Below are 21,179 nucleotides of genomic sequence, written 5' to 3' on the forward strand. Positions count from 1 at the left end.
GCCATATACCAAGAAAAGATAAGGAAGACCTGATTCAGAAAGCCTGCAGTATACTTTGTGAAGCAAAGTCATATCACCTATGTTTTGAAAAAACAACAATTTTCTGGTAATAATCAGGAATAATGCAAGCAGTGTGCCCCTTTCTTCATTAATCTGATGCCTGTGTTCACAGGTACTTTGTGAACACCCTGAGACACCCTGTCCAGACACAGTTTTCCGTACACATTCGGAGGGCTTGTTTGGAATAAGAGGATCCTGTGTTTTCTATATGTGGTCAAGGATGAGCTACCCTTGGACATTACAGAGACAGCAAGCCTAGTTCTAAGGCAGACTGATGAAAGTCCTCAGAACACCCCCTAACATTAACAAGACTGAATGACTTGCTAGAGGTTATACAGGAAGTCTGTGGCAAAGGAGTGACCTGAACCTTGCACCTTGGGCAACTGGGCATTGTGCACTACCACTGTGAGATTCATCCTCGTGGTATTTTCACTTCAGTCTTGCAGACAGTGCATGAATCTTACAGCTTTCAGTATTTCACGAACAAAATTATCACCAAGTTACAGACAAAGCTGTCTTTACCTCACTTGCTAGCCTCTCATACTCTTCCATCAACCTCTCATTTTCTTGATTCACAGCAAGCACCTTACAGATCCGGTTTGCTGCAGTCTCAGCCTATAAAACAGAGCAAATAAACAGGATGTACTCATAAACATTCTGAGAAAGGTACAAGTTTGGAGAAAGAAGGAACGCGTCTGCTGCAAATAAAAGTCACGTTTTATAGTTGTTGATTTGTGCTCCTAGGTTACTTAGATACACCTTTACCCTCCTGTTCTCACAGATTCCAATGGCCTCAATGAGGCATAGGTTGGCACAGAAATCACTTTGTCAAACAATTAAACCTTACAAGGGGTAATTTCACAATGCCATTGTAATGGTCTAATAAATCTTTTATTTTCAAAAGCAATTTAGACCATTCTTAAAGTTATCTTATTAGATTAGTTTTTTTAATCACACTAAAAAGGTATTAGGTTTGTTAGCCACACTGTAAAGATACTCAGTGATTCAGGAGTCCTAGACCACTCTGTATCTGCACATCACATGCACATACATTCTTGAAAATATATACAGTTTAACCACTCATAGCAAATCTTTTCTTGGATCCTGCCAAATTTATTTGTGAAGGCACTGTAGCTCTGCATATTTGAAATTGATATTAATAGTTTGACATGATAGATCTATATTTCCCTACAAATGTGAGTCTGAAATACATCCAGTCAACTAAAAACTCATGTTACAAATAGTATTTGGAACTCCCTTCTTTTGCATAAATAGCAAAACTTGCACACCCAGAAGGAAGAGTGCACAACAGCATAGCTGTGTTGTGATAAGGTGTATGGGGCCTACTAGATGGGAAGGAAAATTGAATTCTGAGGATGAAGGAAAAATCAACTACTTTAAGGCATTTTTTCTTCTCCACAAAAGTTGGGTTGTGTCCATTTGGAGGCTAGAAATGTAAGAAGCAAAGCAGTAGAAAGTGCCTTGTTTGTGAGAATACCATCCTGTGTGACAGATCTCCTGCTGATGTTATTGCCTCTTATACTAATACTTTGATCCACAAATAATTCTGCTGGCTTCAGTGGGAGCCAGGTGCAAATACTACTTTGGATGACTTCTGTGCCTCTCTACATCTTTAAGCAACTTTGAAAATCCAGCCCTAAATTACCAATCAGCATTAGTAAGCCTAGAATAGCCTCCATCTCCAAAAGTCAGTCATTCTTTTATGCAGCAAAAGCGTAAGGTGTTGGTGTAGCAACAAACAATTCCTTTTCACAGTATCTTCAAATACAATTTTTCTGAAATAGTCTTTACAATCACCAAATAGACACCCAACATTAGAATCATGAAATCCTATTAGAATAAACAAGTTCAACTCGCTACACAACATTTAACTAAAATAGGTTCAAGTGTTGATTGAAAACAAGTATTAGTACTCAAGTAATACTTGCAATTGTTAATTAAAACAGCAAAGTACTAAATTAGTGTTTGTTTGTTTTGTAATATAAACTAGCAGAAATGTGAAACAACCAAAAACACAGCAACCTGAAGGGACAGTTGATTAATACCTGCTCTGCTCCAGCAAAAGCATGGTAGAAGCAGGACACATATGTCATGATAGCTCTCTCATCAGGTTTGGGAGTGTTCACAATATCTACAAGGTCAGGGAGAAATGAAAATAAAAAAAAAAAAAAGAGATACGAGGAGTAGAAAACAGGATAAATAAATAAAAGCACAACATAGTTGTCACTGCGATCGTTTTCTTGTTCATGTTTTCTTGTCTCTGTACTCTAGGAACTATACAAAGCTGAAATAAATAGTGTTAGATTGATGGGTGCTGACAGAAAAAAAAAATCCGTACACTAGAAATTCAACATAAGCTCTTACAAAGATGTGAATTTCTTTTAATAAGTCTGATCTTGCACTGTCATGCAGAGAATTACCTTAATTTTAAACAGACTATCTGTATAAGAACTAGCATGCACATCTCTGATGATTTAGAATTCACTTCTTTTATTTACACACAGGAAAGGCAGGCTAGATTTTGATCTGGGGAGATCCTCTGGAAGCTGCACATGTATCAATTTTCAACTTTAACATTATATATCAATACTCTTTATATTACTAATGCCTAAAGTATGTCCATGTCTATGAACTGCCTTGCTTTTTCTACTACTGCTTCTTTTCATTGGAACATGATTCCAGAGCTCTTCTGAGATGCCTGTATATTTTCCTACTTTGCACAGTAGCAATGTTTTATGTCACTGATTGTACTTACCAGTAAGCATTTAACATTTTAAAAAACAATCCTGAAAGCATAAGAGAAGGATTCATTTTCTGAGCATCTGTTTTGACGATTTTGACATCTGTAACAGGAATAATATCCAGCAGGGAGAAAAAGATGATATTCTGCTATTGAAATTGCTTTTTCACTATGAGCTACGTTTCATCTTGCATTTTTAAAGGTGCTTCTAATCAATGCACAGAAGTTCAATCAAAGGACATTCAACAATGTCCTACGAAGATCAGTAACCAGTTGTCAAAAACCTACTGGATATTATTAGTAAACACACAGAAATGAGACAGGAAGTTTTGTTTCTACAAAACAACTGGATAGACTACTACTACTGGCTCTACAGAGACAGTGCCTCAAAGAGAAAATCAGGCTACAGGAAATGAGCTCAGCTCTAAGATGCTGTTCTAGTAACTAGTGAGGAAAAGATCAGAAGAGGAAAAATGCTGAAAGAAACAACAACACAGAAGGTGAAGGGTGAGATCTGATCCATCTACAACCTCACCTTCTGAGCACCAGCAAATGCATGGTAGTAACAGGAAACATAAGTCATAATGGTTCTTTCATCAGGTCTGGTAGTGTTTACTACATCTGTGTAGAGAGAAGAGGGTTTACTGCTCAGCAATTCTCATAAGGTACTTCCATCAGATTATGCTGATGATGTCACCTCAGTGCTGCAAGGATTAAAAATAAATATACCACCATTCAGTTTGCATCAGTTTACTGATATCAGTGCAAAGATACATAAGCTTCAGGAATCAAATTGAGAAGATAATAGTCTCCCACAATGGTAAAACATCTGAAGATGGAGACTGTACAGAAGGGTATTACCATGTTCTGGTTGGTAGAAACTTCCAGAGCAGATGGTGCGGCTGGCAGATCTACTGGGTTCAGTTTTACTGTTAGTCCAGAACAACTTCATCTAAATCACTACAATCAATCCAGAGTTAAACACAGTCACTGACAATCACAAAATAAGAGTATTTACTGCTTATATTAGCAGAAGGTCCTTTTGATTGTCAGAGTACTGACAAATACTGGAAAACCGTAAAACTCCTGTAGTCCAGAAATACATTTTGTGCTAAGAATAATTCGGACAGTAACAGTTCTGCAATCCCTGAGCCAGTCCATTTTGTTAATAGTATAAATCACAGAACAGTTTGAGTTGGTTGACTAATAGGTTTGTCCCTATTACATTAGGAAAGATTAAAAGTACAGAGAGAGTATGATTGAAGTGCGAGTGTATTGTTGTAAACAGATATTTCTGAATACTTGACAGACAAAAGCAGAAAAAGTTGTTTTCACAGCAGTCATGGTTGAGTGATGAATAACACTAGCACAAGCTGAAAAGATGCCTGCCAACATGGAAGTGGGAAGATATTGGTGTGAAAAGACCTGGGAATTAGATGACGATTTTTAATATTAACAGTGAGATTTTCTAACTTCAGGACCGATATATTTACTGATTTTGAATCTCCATCATATAGTTCTGAACGAAACTTGGCATTTCCACTGAAAACACAAGAATAAAAAAGTGATGGCAAATATACAGAGTATGTTAGAAGAAGCAAGATTTCATTCCCCCTCTCCTGCTAAGACAAGAATAGAAAGATGAGCGCTAGAATACGCAGGAAAGCTTAACGGGGCGGGGGGGGGGGGGGGGGGGGGATGTTGCATGGTATATGAAGAGAAAAATGAGTGAAAGAAGAATGGTACATGTTCAATAGTGAGGAGAAAGCATGTCTGTTTATTCCTTGCACAGTGTTTCATAGTAAAACAATTAAATGGTGCTTGAAAGGGTAATTGCAATTGAAAAAATTAAAACAGGTAGTTTTGAAACATAAAGGTGAAACCAAGAAAAACATTCAATTAAGAGGTTACAACCTGGATTTTCAAAATCATCCTGTATTGGTCTAACCTTCCTACCAAAGAAGGGTACTCAAGGGAAGTGGACAAGATGAGTTTGCGTGCTTTGGATAGTTCCTGTGTTACCAGTGCTCTACTGACGTGCCACCAGACCTGAGTCTGTATACGTGGAGAAGAATACCTTGAACTAGGGTATGTAAATTCCAGTATTTTGGCATCAGTTTTCCCTGAAGTAAAAAAGGTTGGTTATCTTGAAGAAATATTTCCTTCTGATTTGTGAACACACTCTAAAGATTATTGGAGAAACCAAACATGAAATCATTTGTTAAAATGGATCCCTGCAAAAGGTTTATAATTAAACAAACAAAATGCTTCCCTCAACCTAGCTCTTTCATAGAAGGCATGTTATTAGTAGAATATTTTGAACTGTACCTCTATTTCTTTCTGGCCCTCTCATTTTAACATTTTAAAAAGTGAAGATGCTTTAAGCTGCTAACAGATGTATTTTACTTCATTAAACTTAGTTTTTATAGGCAAAAGATTATGTTCTGATCACCTATTTGAACTTCAGTTGTCACACTGGGACCATGTGCTAAGGTTAGGGTCCAAAGTGTTATAGTAAATACAAACAGTAACAAACAGTAATAAGGAATGAAGATAGAGTGGAATTATCCAATACATGGGAAACAAGAAGGAAAAAATTGTTTGAAAACAAAGTGGAAAGAAGTTACTCCATGACGATTCATGTGGAAGGAATGTTGAAAATTTGCTAGACACAAAACAACAGAATTTTTACTGTCTCCTGATGACGAGTGATACAAACTTCAGTATAATATAACTCTCACCTTCTGCATCCAACATCTTTGGGATATCCAAATGTTTTTCAGCGATTTCCATGGCAAGGTTGATATTTCCTATGGGGTCATCCTGAATTAAAGAAGAAAATATAACTAGTCAAAGATATATTTTTTTCTTTGAAGCAAGACTACTACAGTAAGTACACTAAAACTTACTCTGATTTTCCCAACTATAAACTGGAGTCACAACTACTGTTGTTCAAATAGCAGAGTGGGGTATGTGGGGTCTACCTAGTGCTCTGCTTTCAAATAAAAACAATAAGCCACTAGGACTCTACTGCAAACACATTCTGGAGGGGAACATAGATAAAATATGCAGTGTACACTCATAAAAAGCTAATTCTGAATGAAGTACTGCAGTAATACATACAGTCAAGGCCACTGATTCAGTAGGCTATACTAGACCATTCATCACAAAGTTAGTCCTGCACACTTTTATACTTAGAAAACATTGTATTACAGTGATACGAATTCACTGAGCTAACAAGTTCTCTGTTGGTCAGGTGAATGCATGAGGAGAGGGAAGCCCAGACAGAACAGTTACCCAGAAGGCTCAAAACCTCCCACTTTTGACTTGGACAGCCAAATGTGTAAGACTTCTGTTTGGTGAAATTTAGAGCTGTTGAAAATTAAGAGTTTCCTCTTGTTTTGAGATTTTGGATTTTGTTTTTTGAAGGAAAAAGAAAGGAAGCAGTACACAAAATTCAGACAAGCAGCACATATTTCATTTCATATGCCACAGACAACTGTTGCTGACAATGGAAGAGCATGTCAGATTAGGGCTGCTCTTAAGTCAGCCTTCTAATATCAGCTTGGAATGAAAACACCTTATGGGAAATGGCTGTGCGTGCCATTAATGCTTCTTATTTTCAAGTATTCACAAACTGCTAAATGATGGTAGCCATTATGAACAATGCCAATGTGTACAGAGACTGTCTAGGAAAACAGGGTAGAAGAGAAAATTTGGAGAAGCAAGAGGGGACTGAAAAAAGTTACCAGGTTTTCTCGAGGGAACTTCCAGGGCTTCCGTTTGAATACAAAGACATGTTCAGACATGCTCATTGTCTCAGACATGCTTCTTTTGTTACTTTGAAATGAACTTAGTAAGATTACTTTCTATGGAATGAGAGCAAGTGCTTAAATTTCACAGAAGACTGTTCTCCACGTGCATATATATGCGAGGTATCATAAGTATTAATACCCTCACAATTTGGTTAAAATAGAATCCAATGTCTCTAAACTTAAGTTCTCACTTTATCATCCTTTAGCAGTTTTGTGCATCGTTGACATTAAGAGGAACTTAAAACGTGGACAGTACTTGAAAGCCATTAATTTATTTTTTCTACCATTACACCATGTGTAATACAACATTTACTAAATGTGTACACAAAAACTCCTACTTAAATTAAATGGGAGAAAAATACACTAAATCTAAGCAAGATCTAGTGACTTGGTTAAATCCCTTTGCTTACGAATGAGTGATGCGGACTTCCTATTTGTTTGCTTGGTACTAAGTCCATAAGTAACAGTGCTCCACTGGTAAAGGATATTATTTAAATCAGTATTTAAATAGGCATTATTTACAACATCTTCTGGAGATCCCCATCACCCATCCTTTTAAACAAAACTACAAGCCACAGTAACTAAAAATGTCTGCTACGGCTAGAGAAATACCTCATCTAACTTGTCATAATCAAGAAGATCAGGCCTGTGTCTATGAATAAGGGCGCTGAAAGCAAGGCCATCTTTCCAGCTACAAATTCACACAGAGCACATTGGTGAGAAAAAGAAAAGACACCATGCATGAGATAAGAAACCAAGAAACAAGACACCAAGACAGCTGTTAATGTAACCAAAATGAATAGTCAATCAAACACAGCCAGGTCAGAAAAGCTTGATCTATTTTAGGACTTTTCTGCATGTGCTTTACGTGCCACAGCTCAGCCTCAATTTGAAACCTGACCTGTTCTTATTTTGGAAACCTCTAAGAGGGAAATAGTAATGCTGAAGCAGATTTGCTTACGTGCTTTTCCCTTCTCTTAGCGCTCACGTATAGACTGGTTATACCATGAAGGGTTTTGGTTTTTGTGTTGTTTTTTTTTTTTAGTAGCGTGCCACTTTTCAAAGTGCAAACTCAATCAGACTAACTTCTGTTTGGGCCATACTTGAGCACACATACACAGAGACAGGTATGTTAGTTATTCCATGAATCTGTTCATCCATAGGAAAGGATGTATATAGAGAATAACCTGGTGTTGACAGTTCATATTTTGTCCTTTTGTTCATATCTGCAGATGTCTTAAGAACAGCCTAAGTTAAACTCTGTTGGTTTAGGAATAAGTTCATTTAATTTTCATCGCACCTTGGGGGTCGCCAGTATAAATTTAACATATATATAAAGCAGACAAAGTTTTCAAATCTTCTCATTTCATTCTATCATCTTTTCCTTCACCAGTGGCTTTTTGATAACAGTCGATTCCACTAGTAAAATCAATTTGTAATGGAGGAAAATGGAGTGGAAAGTACTGTCCATGATTTACCAGTCTCTCTCATCAATGAAAAGTGTCACTTAACAAATTAAAACCATGATTAAGTTTCACTGGGGTTTACGAGAGACCTCAAGATACACTCATTCCAGAGGAATAAAAAATGCATGGTATGCCTGTATTGAGAGAGAGATGAAAATGACAACATTCCACTTTCTTTCTAGGTTTTATTCTTCAGTAACAGTACCCAGAAATTCTAAGATTATTACATGTTCCTCATTATTTCCCCTGAAATCCAAGCAGCTGGTATCTTTTAGAACACATACATTTTACCAGGTACAAAAATGGTTTTGTAATCCCCATGTGGTGCTATCTAAGGAGTTAGGATATCAATTTGATTGGCACTTGACCACAAGTATTGGTAGAAATATAATGAAATATCAAAGTAAGAATTGGTAAATACTTTCTATGTAAGCCTAATAATTACATACTCCTGATTACCAAGTGCAGTCTTTGTTTTAAAAAATCTTAGGATGAATAATCTTGTCATTGTTTACTGCTCTGCAGTCTATGTAGTCCTTTACACCAGACATAAAACAGGATGGACCATACTATGTATCATCTGTGAATGGAAAATTCCATTGCATTTGATTTTACATCCATATTGTGCAGCATAAAAGACTTCATCAACTGTCTGGCAGCTGAGGAATAGGTTATTTGCAATTAAATGCTTAAGTCATTGTAGTAGGAAGGAAAGAAGGACACAGGGCAGTCACAGAGTCCTTTCCTCCACATAACATTTTTTAGAGGGAGCATAGAAAGCCTGTTAGAATTAGTATGCACTCCTCAGCTTGTCTTATAGAAAACATGCTAAGCAAACCACAAGTGAGCCAAATCACTGCAGGACAGCATGCTGTACCATCCAGACTGATGACCTTATTTAGCTTGGAGTAGTCAATAAGATCAGGTCGGTGTCTGTGGATAAGTGCACATAATCCAAGGCCATCTTTCCAGCTTTACAACAAAAAATAGAATGGAAAAAAGTAATTAATAAAGTCACGGCATTTTATAGTTTGGTTCTTGCTCAAGGCTTAAAATCAAGCAGGAACCCTCCTGTTAAATCCTGACAATTATGTTCTGTCAACTTTCATCCCTCTAAGCTTTTGTTACTACACTCTTTCTCCTGTAGTACATAACTTATTCTAAGGTACATACATGTTTAAGGATTCCATAATACTTTCTAGGCAATGTACATTATGTACAACAGACCCTGATTTCAATTGCTTAATTTGTGCAATGCTCCAGGATAGCTTGAATCATCCATTCAAGAAAGTGCGTAATTTCCTATTATACCATATTTGCGAAAATACTAAAAGAATAAACCTGCAATACTTGAGTTTACTTAAGTAATTGACTTTTTCTTTGTTATTTCAGACAATTCTAATGACACAACTATGTCATGCTCATAGAAGTATGAAGTCATAAATCAACTTAGTTTACTTAGAACACTTCATACATATGACAGGTCAGACCTGAGTTCTGACACTTCAGTGTGACTTCTTGTCCACTACCTTTCAAGGCAAGAACAGGAAATGAATGGATCTGTGAATATCATCTATTTGGAAAGATTATGAGAGGTTCCTTTCAGCCAGAAGCAATTATTCTTAAAGATACTTTACGCAAAGAGATCATTGGGTTTGAGGTCGTATCCTGTGCAGTAATTGAATGATAATAAGGGTGTTAGACTGTTAGAATCCCTGTCATTGAGATGTCTGGGTAAATCATTCAAATAACAGAACCATCTCCAATAACAAATGTAACTAAGCAGAATTGACATACATTGTGTAATATTCATTCAGAATGTAAAACTGAATCAAAATGAACACCAAAATAACAAGAAGCATTTTCCAAAAGGTATAGACTAAAATGGTCTGGACAGCCCATTTTAAAGTAGATCTATAAAAGCCAATAAACCCTAACATCAATCAAGGTGTTTCTGTTCAAGATGTTCTTCCCATACCATGTATCAGAGTCAGCATATGTACTGATAAACATTAAAATTCTGATACTGCAATTTATGATATTCCCTGTGTCCATATAAAACTGTCCTGAAATACACCAGCTACATTATATATATATGCTATATTTAAGGAAAGTAACACATTACAAATTTCAGATCACTTACAGGCAATAAAGGGACCGTAAGTCAAACAATTCTTTTTATCTGTGGATGTATGTGTGAACTGCATCTTCTCTACTGCTATATGTGCTTTAGATGTTTCACATAAAGAATGAATTCAAAACATCAAAACATTGCAATACAGAGCTCCTGTAAGTACTACAAGGGCTTCAGGGAAGGCAAAATCCCATGGCTGAACAGTGCAAATGGCAAGTCATGTAGTTTAATTAGACTGATCACCCACAGAGCTATAGGAAGTAGCTGGGAGAAATGCCAAAAGCGGGCAGCCTGCATATGGCCTGGAGCATCCTTTATAGGTTTTACTAAAGGCACAGAACCACAGGGCAAGAGCTTCACTAAATTTTCCAGCTTAGGTGATGATCCTGATTCTGAAAATGAACATGTTTAAAGTGCTACTGCGGTGTACTGAGTATATTTTTGGCTCTTTATTTATAATTATGTTACAAAATAATAAAGACTGATTCATTATAGTGAGATATCTGCAAGCTCAACACATTGGTATTTTGCCAAGAACAGTCTGTAACTACAGTGCCTCTCAACTGAAAGCAATTTTTTGCCCTATGCTTAGATATTCCCATATACCAAGGACCTCTAATAGTATATGTTAATTCTGTGTGGAGTAGGGATTTTTTTCTTTTAAGTAGTAACTATGTAAACAATGGTAAATAATGCAGAAGGCTAACCAAAGTAAGACTCTCAAGACAGATCATAAGAATTTGAAAAAAGCCTAGGTTAGCAGTGAAGAGGGAAATTCTGCTGTCAAATCTACCTACACAACTGTGGGAAAAATTTTGACCTAAGATACTTTGGAAAGCTTCTACCCTGTGAAATAATGGAAGTTTACCTAAGATGGAAGTTCTGAATGTTCACATTTCTGTAAGGAGCAGTTTTTCTTTGACACCACAGCAGCAGCCCTTCCTTGGCAGAGGTCTCTGTAAGACACCAAGGAGTTAAAAAGAAAAATGTTAAAAGTGCTCAAGTAATTCTTTTCTTGTCATCTTAAATGTGGTCAGCCATCTGAAACTGGTTAGCATAAGCTAACATTTAATCCTAAGAAATAGCCAAGTGAAGTAATGGGGCTCCATTAGGACACAGATATCAGCTCAACTGGAACAACTCAGATGGAGTCCCATTCTGCACAGTATTTCTGGGACATTAGAAGTTTAAGAAATTACATTAGTTGGACAGCAGAATGTATACTTGGGGAATAATACTGAATACAAATGAAACAGAACTAAACATAAAAGATTTTGTTGGTGCCTACATGGAATACACTTGTGGTCTCAGTCCATTTGCTTATAGAGAGGTATAAATGCTGAAGAAATGCCTTCGTTATTTGCACCCTGTGGGCATCTGAGTGCATAAGTAAAGGACTGAAAAGATCAAAAAGACCAAACCACTAGGTCCACAGTTAATGTTTCACAGATCATGGGCAGGACAGCATGCAGACCTTGAATTGGCTCTATTTTTGTTGCAAATTGAGATTAGTTTCTAGAATTCTAGACTTTTCTCAGCCTAGACTAGATTTAAAGAGTATTGTAACTGCAATGCACTTTTTGGAGCCAGTTTCCAAGTGAAAATTAAGGAAAAAAAAATCTGAAGCAGTGAGAAAAGAGAAGTGATAGAAAGAAGAGGCATGTAATCGGATAATATTTGAGAAGAAGGATAGAAATGGACAAGACTAGAAAAGTATGTTGGAAATAGGACAACCATACAGGGTACAGCATAGTTTCAGGCTACTGACACTCAGGAACATAGACATGTTTCTATTTGTATAACTGAGGGACGTGCCTAGAACTTCTCCGTTTATAAAGCTGTCTCAAGGTCTCTGTCAGGAATTAGATTTTCCCTCCAGAAATGGATTTTGGCACAAGGTAGGGAACTTGCAGTATTGCTTTCTGTGAAAAAATAATTACTTCTTAAAACATTCACCTCACTTGCATACAATCTATATAAAAACGTTTTAAACAAATTTCTTAATTACTTAACATTAGTTGAATTACTCTTACCTTCCACTGAAATATCCTGAATAGCAAAGCGAAGGATGATAGTCCAGATCATACCCAGTGTCATTTTCACATTGCCATCAACAATTTCTAAGGTGAAAAAAGACATAACAGTATTTTAAGAGAAAAACAGAAAACACATTCTTATCATATATTTGTATAAATTATACACTGTATCAAATAAATACATTACATTTCTACAATAATTTGTTATTTACAATAATTCATTATTTACACAGAGTTTACCTGGGTCCATTTTTCAACAAATTGATGCTTCTGCTACCCTGGCAGTAGAAGTGAAGATTACTGAGTTTAAGGTCTGTTTAGCTCTTCCATGCTAAAAGGCTATTCTCCAGCTAGTTGTAACTGTCTCAGAAATTTACCTTCTAGACTGACTTTTGTTGACATTGCCTGAGGGCAACTACATATTTAAAGTTTGAATAATATCAGCATTGCTGCTCTTAAATATGAAAGAACTGGGGAAAAAATACTTTTATACTAAATTGTAAGAAACTACAGGATATTAGCAGTTTTAAGTAGGAATTGAGAATTTATCAAGGAGATGTAGGAATTTTTAAATGACTTGGAAATCTACAACACAGACTACTTTTTTTTTTTTAATAAAAAAACATTCAAAAGTCCCTTTTCCCTTTAGAGAGTTCTACACTAGGTAGACTGTACTATGGTAGACTAGAGTCTACATACAACACAAAGTGCTAGGAACATGCTTTTACCAACCCTTTTCACATATACAGGCGAGCCTCTTCCAAAGCCAATCCAGTGCTCCTACATTGTCTGTAATACTAACAGTGATACCACTTCAACACCAGAAAATGTACTGCCAGAAGACTTGGGTGTGGTGATAATGTTAAATCAATCTGCAAAGTATGGTGAGAGACTCAGAAGAACATTGTGAGACTATAAAGCAGGTCCAGCACTAGAAGGGGAGGAGGTGGGAGGAGGGGCGAGGGGAACTGCAGACTGCCTTTCCAGTCACCTCACACCAAATGAGCAGGGGGGCAGGGAAGGCACCAGCTGCTCTCCCACTTGAAAGTCACCTCCAGCCCCCCTCAAGAAATGGAGCAGCTGTGGCTGCCTGTGGGCCCACTGGTGTTCTCCTGGGGAGAACAGAAAGGGAGGGAGCAGAAAGAATTTCCTCAATTTAACATCAAATGCCAAAGGAGGTGCCAGCAGGAAATGCGGTCACTCTGCTACTTTAAAGTTGCCTGAATCCAGGGGCAACTTTTACAGAACAAGGCAGCTGCTGGCCCCAGGACCTGAGATACATGCTAATTTGCAGCAGTATGTGACACAAGCTGTCACTTGAACCTATGGAATTAACAAATGTGGTACGAGATATCTCACCCATTGCTAGTCTATACTAACATCGTTAGTGTGATAACCCAACTTTATATATGAATGGCTATTTTTCTGCATTCCCCTTTGTATTCTACATCCATTTTCCAGAATTCTTACCTCACTTTGTCTTCCATGCATTATTACTATCTCATTTGCCCTGAAATATTTCAAGTGTCTTTAAATACCCCAACTTACATTTTTTAGCCAAAGACCATCAAGTGGCAATTAGGGCATGTAGCTACTTCTTTCCCCTCTCACCTTCACAGTCATGTATTTCATTGCATTTTGATCAGCTGTAGATGTCTCATAAGTATATACAGTACAGAAGAATTTTTTGAAATGTAAAATAGATGAATTTAAATACACAGTAGGCATTGCTGATTGTCAGACAATCAATTCATGGATTTGCATAATCACTACGTTGTTGTTTTGATATACATATCCAAATTTACACACACACAGTGAAAAAGCAAGAGAGGGAACTTTCAATGTTGTGCATGAAAAGACTTTTCAAGCTCTTTGCCAGCTTTGATCTCTCATCATCTACCGCTAAAATAAGATACCAAAAAAAAAAAAGTATAGAAGACAAGGAAAAACATCTAAACAGAAGGAAAACAAAGTTTCTAAATGCTGAAAAATATCGGTGGTGAAAAAATACTGATTCATTCCTATCATTTTCCTCTACAGGCCAATAAAAAACTTCTTGATTATTTTCTTCACATTGCCTGTTTAATCTAGCAGAAAAATAGTTCCTACACGTCACATAGGCAAAGCTACAGCTGACCTATGAAAACAGGAAAGGAGAGAAGAGGACAAGACAACACAATAAAAAACTGCCAAGGAATAAAGCTAAGCAAAGCAGTGTGGCAAGGCCCCAGTGTTTTGGTTGTGATTTTTTTTTTTTTAATTCTTCTTTGATGTTAGGGTGTGCTTTATTTATTTATTTATTTATTCTAACCTTCTTGTAGCAGATTTACAGATCATTTGGTCTTCAGTATCTCTCTCCATCCCCAAAAAAGCAAGGCAGAACTGTTTCCTACTAACAGCATATTTATCTTTTATGGTATTGCATATCTTAGTTCTTTGCATTCAGTATGCAATTACCTTGCAAATGGAGTCATTGCATTTTTATTTTTTTAATGGGAAAACATCTAACTTGTGGACTATGAAAGGCTCATAAGGATTACTTTCATGTCTTTAGCTTTAGCTTCTTGACTCTCTAGCCCCATTTCTATCACCAATGGAGAGAGATGCTCTTCCACAGTGCAGATCAGAGTAGTTAAATTGGGCTTCTGCTCAATATCACAGTTAAAGGTGGTCACCTCTCCGTATCCATTTCACAAACTACCCAAGGAAGTCAGCCTTCAGAACACTAATAATGGCTTATAAAGAATATTACTGGTGCCTTAAAAATATTAAATTGAACTTTGTGCTGATGCCCCACAGGAATCACTATTTCATCTTTGTTTCGAGGCCCCATTTTAAATGGCAATTGGTCCCTTTGAGACTACATGCTCTTCACCACACAGTATGTCAGATAATAACACGTGATCTTCACCAGGTTTAGATACAAAACTTTCATGCTTTGGAAATTAAAAAGTATTCCAAGTATCCATGTAACTCAGAGAATGCCAAAACAGATGGGTGCAGACAAGCCCACATGGCCCATCCTAACACATACAGACAGAAAGTTAAGGGGTTAAGGATGTTGATAACAATACACTCTTAAGAAGCCTGCTCTCTCCCTCCTTGCTGGCACACATTTCTGTCTTCATACAATAATGACTATCCGGTCAACAATGCTGAAAAATGCAACAAAATTAAGAAGAGATGAAGCGTGTTTTAAATCCAGATCAGGTTGCTGTTCCAGGCCCCAGGACCGCTACAGTAACAGTTGTCAGCCCAAGTGGTGGTAGGGTAGGGCTGATAAGTGTGGGAGGAAGTATGCAGGACAAAGGGGCACAGGGACTTTTTAAACAGGTACTGGTGCCAGAGGTCCTACACTGTGAAATTATATCCAGTCAGATGTAATATTACATTGCTGCATCAGCACAGCATTGTGCCTTAGATAACTGTAGTAGAGGGAACGTGGTAAACTTAACAGGGCACTAAGCATGTCTGGGCATAGCTGGACTTCTGTTCAGCCTGTTTAGAGTAGGAGGGGAAGGCACACGAATCTATCTGCTCCTGCCCACATGGATGTAATCTAATGTGTGTTAGTAGCCATACTTGAGATAGTGCTATGTCTTACAATGACAGGTTCCTCTATACTTGTAAACTATGATAGTAACTGGGTGTTTTTCTCCTGTGCTTCCATCCAAGAATTTAAAACAGTTTTTAAATGCTAATGAAGGAAGGTTTACTCTTAATCCGCCCATTTTACAGATCGAGAATTCCAGAAACAGGCAATAAAAGCCTGCAGCCCAGCCAAGAACATCCCCTTAGTCTTCTCACTTACTATCTCCTGTTGTTATATGCAGCAAGCAATATTGAAGGCATGGACGGGCATTACCTTACAGCAACAGGCTGAGCACCTGTAATAGGTTACTGCCTCTTGTCACTGCCTCCCTTCCAGAGGGAATTACCTATTTTGACAGAGCATCTAAGTTCACTGCAGTTGCTTCCAAGGGGAGCAGCAGGGTTAGCTTAAACTGTTTTAATAGCTGATCTGAGATACCCCAGGTGCTTTGCCTTCAGATGATACAGGAAGTGCTCACATGCTGCCCTCTACTTGAGCTCCCTACCAGTAATAAACGGCAATAAACTGGGCAAAATGAGGGAGATGGAAGTGCAGAGGGTTGACCTGCTCCTTTCAGCAGCAGATATGACCCATTGTATCTCAGTTTAAATGCTCCAACCTTGCCTGAAAAACCTAGGAGTGAAAACATTTGACCATTGTGCAAATTGAGATCAGAGAGAATGCCCTCTCTGTCCCACAAGATCCTCCTTTTGCTACACTCTTGTTTTCTGACAGGAAGGGTTGGAGTCCCAGCATGACAGGACAGAAACTACCATTCATTTGCTCTAGACTGTGTACTCTCAGTATTTCTGCACCAGCTATCAGACAGGCTCCCGTATGTTTGATCTTTATTTCCACACATAAACTGTCTCTCCAGTACCCTCTGCTGTCTGCCTAATGCCATGTCGCTGTCAGAATACCCTTTACTTGCAGAGGGTTTTAGGGCAGTGGCATATTTTTCCATCCTGCTTCATTTAATTGAACAATGGGCCCAGCTGCCCCTCACTGCCCATACAACTGATGGAGGGGCCAGGGACCTCTGAAAAGCAGTAGAGCTCTTCTGAGATCTGAAGTGCCTTTGGGAATCACCTTATCTCCCCTCCCCTGTACTAATTTCTGCTGGGACACAGTTAATTTTCTTCACAGTGGCTTGTATGGTGTTACGTTCTGGATTTGTGATGAAAATAGTGTTGATAACACACTGATGTTTTAGTCGTTGCTGATCAGCGCTTACACAGAATCAAGGTCTTCTCTGATCCTCATACTGCCCAGCAAGCAAGTAAGCTGAGGATGCACAAGAAACTGGGAGGAGACACAGCCAGGACAGCTGACCCCAAGTGACCAAAGGGATATCCTATACCATATGGTACCATGCTCAGCAATAAAAGCTAGGGGGAAAAGCAGAGGAAGGGAGGACTTTCAGAGTTACGGTGTTTGTCTTCCCAACTAACCCTTTTGAGTGATGAAGTCCTGATTTCCTGGAAATGGCTAAACGTCTGCCTGCCGACAGGAATTAGTGAATGAATTCCTTGTCTTGCTTTGTTTTCACGTGCAGCTTTTATTTTACCTTTTAAACTGTCTTTATCGCACCTCACAAGTTTTCTTACTTCTATCTTTTTTATTCTCTTTCCCATCCCACTAGTTGGGAGTGAATGAGTGTGGGGCTTGGCTACCTACAGGGTTTAAACCACAACACCCGCTGATGATACATTAAAAAAAAAAAAAAAATAAAGGTCCCCGTTACGTGCCTATAGATAGATGGATGGATTTGGACTCAGATGGCCCATCCACTTCAGTCTCGAATTAAGAATGAGTCCAAACACGTTCTGCCCAGAGAATATTGATTTCTTTTGGAGTTTGGAGTTCTCGATCTAGAGCCATAATGTATTTGATGAATGATACTTGAGGAAGCAACTAGACTAGGTTAAGCTGCTGTAGAATCACCAAAAGCTGATGTATTTTTCCATTACTTCTACAGATACCCCTATCCCATCTAATAAACCCTCCTCCAGCCACAATCAGCTTCCTGAGATGAAGGTTTGAAAGCCAGAATAAGCCTGGGGAAATCAGACAGCAGGAAGAAAAGACTCATAAATTTATCTAAAAAGGCCTAGCAATGTGAATAGAACACAGCTAGTGCTTCTCACTGTGATATTGAGGTTACAGCCAGTGTTTTGCTCTAAGGTCACATAAGAGGTTGCCCCCAGAATGGACGGAAAATCATTGAAGCTATGAAGTCAAAAGTAGTTGAATATTGTGCTAGCCCCATCACTCCTTTGTATGGCAATGGATGTGCAAAGCATTGTACAAATATCTCAATAAACCAGATAGTTCTAGACAGACTTTTGCCCTTTTTATACCATCATTCGAATCTCATGGGAAACATAGGTTTACTTGCAGTGAGAGCCTGCTTTCTTTTGCTCAGTCTACATTTATCAGCATTTAGTTAGCCAAATACATGTTTTTATTTTACTGCCTGAAAAACTGAACAACAATAACAAAGTAATAACCTTATTAAATAACATCCCAAGCCACTTTCTTCAAGTGTTCAGTCTCTCCCCAGCTGGCATAATTTCTTTTGATCACTCCCTTAACTCTGCATCTGAATTTTAGAAGCAGAGCTGCCATGCACGGTCAGTCTCATAACAAAATAGAGGTAGGTCCCAGCCACCTGGCAGTGATATCAGCCTTCATCTTGTCTGAAAAATATCTCCTAAAGGTAAAAAAAAGATCCCAGATTGGATAAAGCATACCCTAGAATGCAACCTGATTTCTAACATTTATTTTTAATACCTAGAACTTAAGTCAGGTGCACCATCTCTGAGGGTACGTTGTAATAAGCTCTGTTACATACCTTCTGCACCAATTGACACAAGTTTCACTCCTTTGCTGGCAATATAATCCAGAGCTTTGTTGACATTAGCAATTTTATGGAAGCGCATCTTCCCTCTGTCCGGTTTCGGTAGTCTTTCCCCTACAGGATAACAAATTTATTATGTTTATTGTTATATACACCTGACTACAGACACTCAAGTGATCATAACTCAAGAGTGAACATGCCCTGAACACTGTCTAAAAGTTAGCATTTATTTTAGCAGGTATTTTTCTGAAAGAATGTCAAATGGCTTTGAACAAAACCCTGAAGGGAAAATTCAAATATCAAAGCACCTTACTTACATCTTTCTGATAAAATAGTAAAACCAGAGTAAAATTTTTATGCTTGGCCTAAACACTTAGAAGATATGTGAGTGCTTCCTGCTTCTAGACTTCTGGTTCACTGCTATTGTCTGCTTTAGAGTACCTGAATATTAAGAAGGTGGGATATTCTCATCACCATTACCTGCTGAACTGTAATGAGAAGCTGGATGTTATCCAGCAAATCAGCCATGGCATCCTTCCAAATCTGACCAAGATTGGTGGCTTTTAACACCTTATACAGTACAGCAGAGCAGCTAATTTCAGAGCAAAGGCTGATGAGTTTGGATAAATTTACCTTCTCAAATGATTATGAAAAAGAATTTCAGGAAACATAATCTCCATTCCATGAAAAATAATCATTTTAAGATCTTCTTCCCCACTGAAATCTCCTGCAAAAATGTAAACTATTCTCCATAAGAAATCTTTTTTCCCTTTTTCACCTTTATTGTGTGTCTTCAACTCGAGCTGAATGCTTGAATGCCCCTTCCCATTCAGGGGCATTCTGAGGGTACCTTGGGGACTGCCCCTCTGAACAACAGAGAAAAAAAAAAAAGTAAAGCAAAACTTTTATTCTAAAAGTGGAATAAAATAGATCTGTAACCTATTTTAATTGTTAGAGGACTGAGACTAGGTCCTCATGGTTTATGGTTTGTCCAACAGCACTGTGATATCAGTGATATGCCAATACGCTGTGAAGCCCTAGAACACAAGCACAGAACCCTGGAACAGAATACTTTGTAGATAAGGAAAAAGCAGAGTTTTTTTCTCCCTTTTGTTTTAGTGTGTCTCATCTCTCACTTTTAAACCCACTTATAATGTTCACTATTGCGAATTGTTAACAAATATTGTTCTTTTAAGAACATTTCAGTAAGCATGCTGTAAACACATAGCAAACTTTAACCAACCTGAGATAACTTCCAAGAGCAGCATCAGTTTGAGGCCATTCCTGAAGTCCTCCTCAATGTTCTCAATCTGTGTGCCTGCTTTCCTGAGGTGGGAATTGCACCAGGCTGTAAATGTCTGTAATAGCAATTAAACAAACAAAAAAAACCTTATCAACATGTTTTTTTTAAAAAAAAAAACTGCTAAGCCATCTGAGCAAACGCTGCATCAGAGACTTCCACAGCTGGCTAAGAAATCTGGGTGTTCAACTCTCATTCATTTTATACATGTCACTGAGTTCAAAATTGTTAGCTCATGAAGATCATATAATTGCTTAATCAGAAGTAATCTTGTGCTAGATTCCATTTGCGAATGCTTCCCCCAGAGATCTACACAAGAAGGTAAAATTTGTCATTACTACATTTAACATTTTGTGATCATATAATTTTGTGTTGGGACATATCCTTTAGAAATTCTTCCTGAAAATAAATATCGGTATGTTATCATGGAAGCTGTGTGACAGCAAAATATAGACAATATCATGTACAGAGGCAGAAACTTCTACTACTTTAATTCATGGCAGGATGAACTGTTCTTATACAGATTATCTGTTGCAGGGATAGGTAACATGCATGTAAGAACACTTTCCAGGATGAAGTAACTGAAGAAGAGAGAGAGTTTATACAGCAAGGATACCAGCAAAATTGCATCCGCTTCTACTTTAACTACAGTAAGAAACAGAATGCCTTCTGAAGACACAGATAATTAAAACTGATTTTGGAAGTTTACAATAATTGAAGTGCGGTAATTTTACATTCAGACCCTGAATATATGGTCTGCCTTATTAAGGATTTAATTTTTAAATTGTGTTATATAGTTTTCAGAAAATTACTACAACTTTTTGAAACAGACAAATGAAGATACTTAAGTTTGCAGGGTAAAAATGGTCATAAAAGCAACCACGAGCATTTCTCTCCCAGTGGAGAACAACCAAGTCTGCTTTTACTTGTAAAGATGAAAAGCAGAAGTAAATTCATTGATCTATAGAGACAATATACACATAAACTTTTGCATAAATGAAATCATAACAGGGATCATTATAAAATTTAGTGCTTAAAATTCATCTGTTTTCAAATATTTGTTATACCTCAACCTTCTGAAAAGATCTCCTTGCTTTTCAGTGACTGTTAAGATATATAAAGCAAGTTTGTATTTACTAGGTATTTAACTCTAGG

General features: G+C 37.6%; 1 protein-coding gene across 19 annotated transcripts in view; it reads right to left on the bottom strand.

Annotated features, from left to right (window-relative positions):
- Positions 1-21,179, bottom strand: part of ACTN2 (actinin alpha 2) — an 84,013-nt gene that overhangs the window by 25,965 nt on the left and 36,869 nt on the right. For 8 of the 19 annotated variants that reach the window (XM_080588314.1, XM_080588308.1, XM_080588299.1 and 5 more), the window contains 8 exons: positions 19,968-20,082; positions 18,719-18,838; positions 12,270-12,356; positions 11,105-11,192; positions 8,996-9,074; positions 5,563-5,644; positions 2,127-2,212; positions 583-675 (listed from right to left, as the gene is read on the bottom strand). In XM_080588314.1, coding sequence (XP_080444440.1) covers positions 583-675; positions 2,127-2,212; positions 5,563-5,644; positions 8,996-9,074; positions 11,105-11,192; positions 12,270-12,356; positions 18,719-18,838; positions 19,968-20,082 — 750 coding nt within the window. Of the gene's footprint in view, positions 1-582; positions 676-2,126; positions 2,213-3,356; positions 3,443-5,562; positions 5,645-7,248; positions 7,328-8,995; positions 9,075-11,104; positions 11,193-12,269; positions 12,357-18,718; positions 18,839-19,967; positions 20,083-21,179 lie in introns of those variants that run through there. The other 11 variants (XM_080588309.1, XM_080588307.1, XM_080588313.1 and 8 more) reach the window with 7 other exon arrangements.

The sequence above is a fragment of the Anser brachyrhynchus genome (genome assembly GCF_964034855.1).
Source record: "Anser brachyrhynchus genome assembly, chromosome: 3".
Classification (NCBI taxonomy): Eukaryota; Metazoa; Chordata; class Aves; order Anseriformes; family Anatidae; genus Anser; species Anser brachyrhynchus.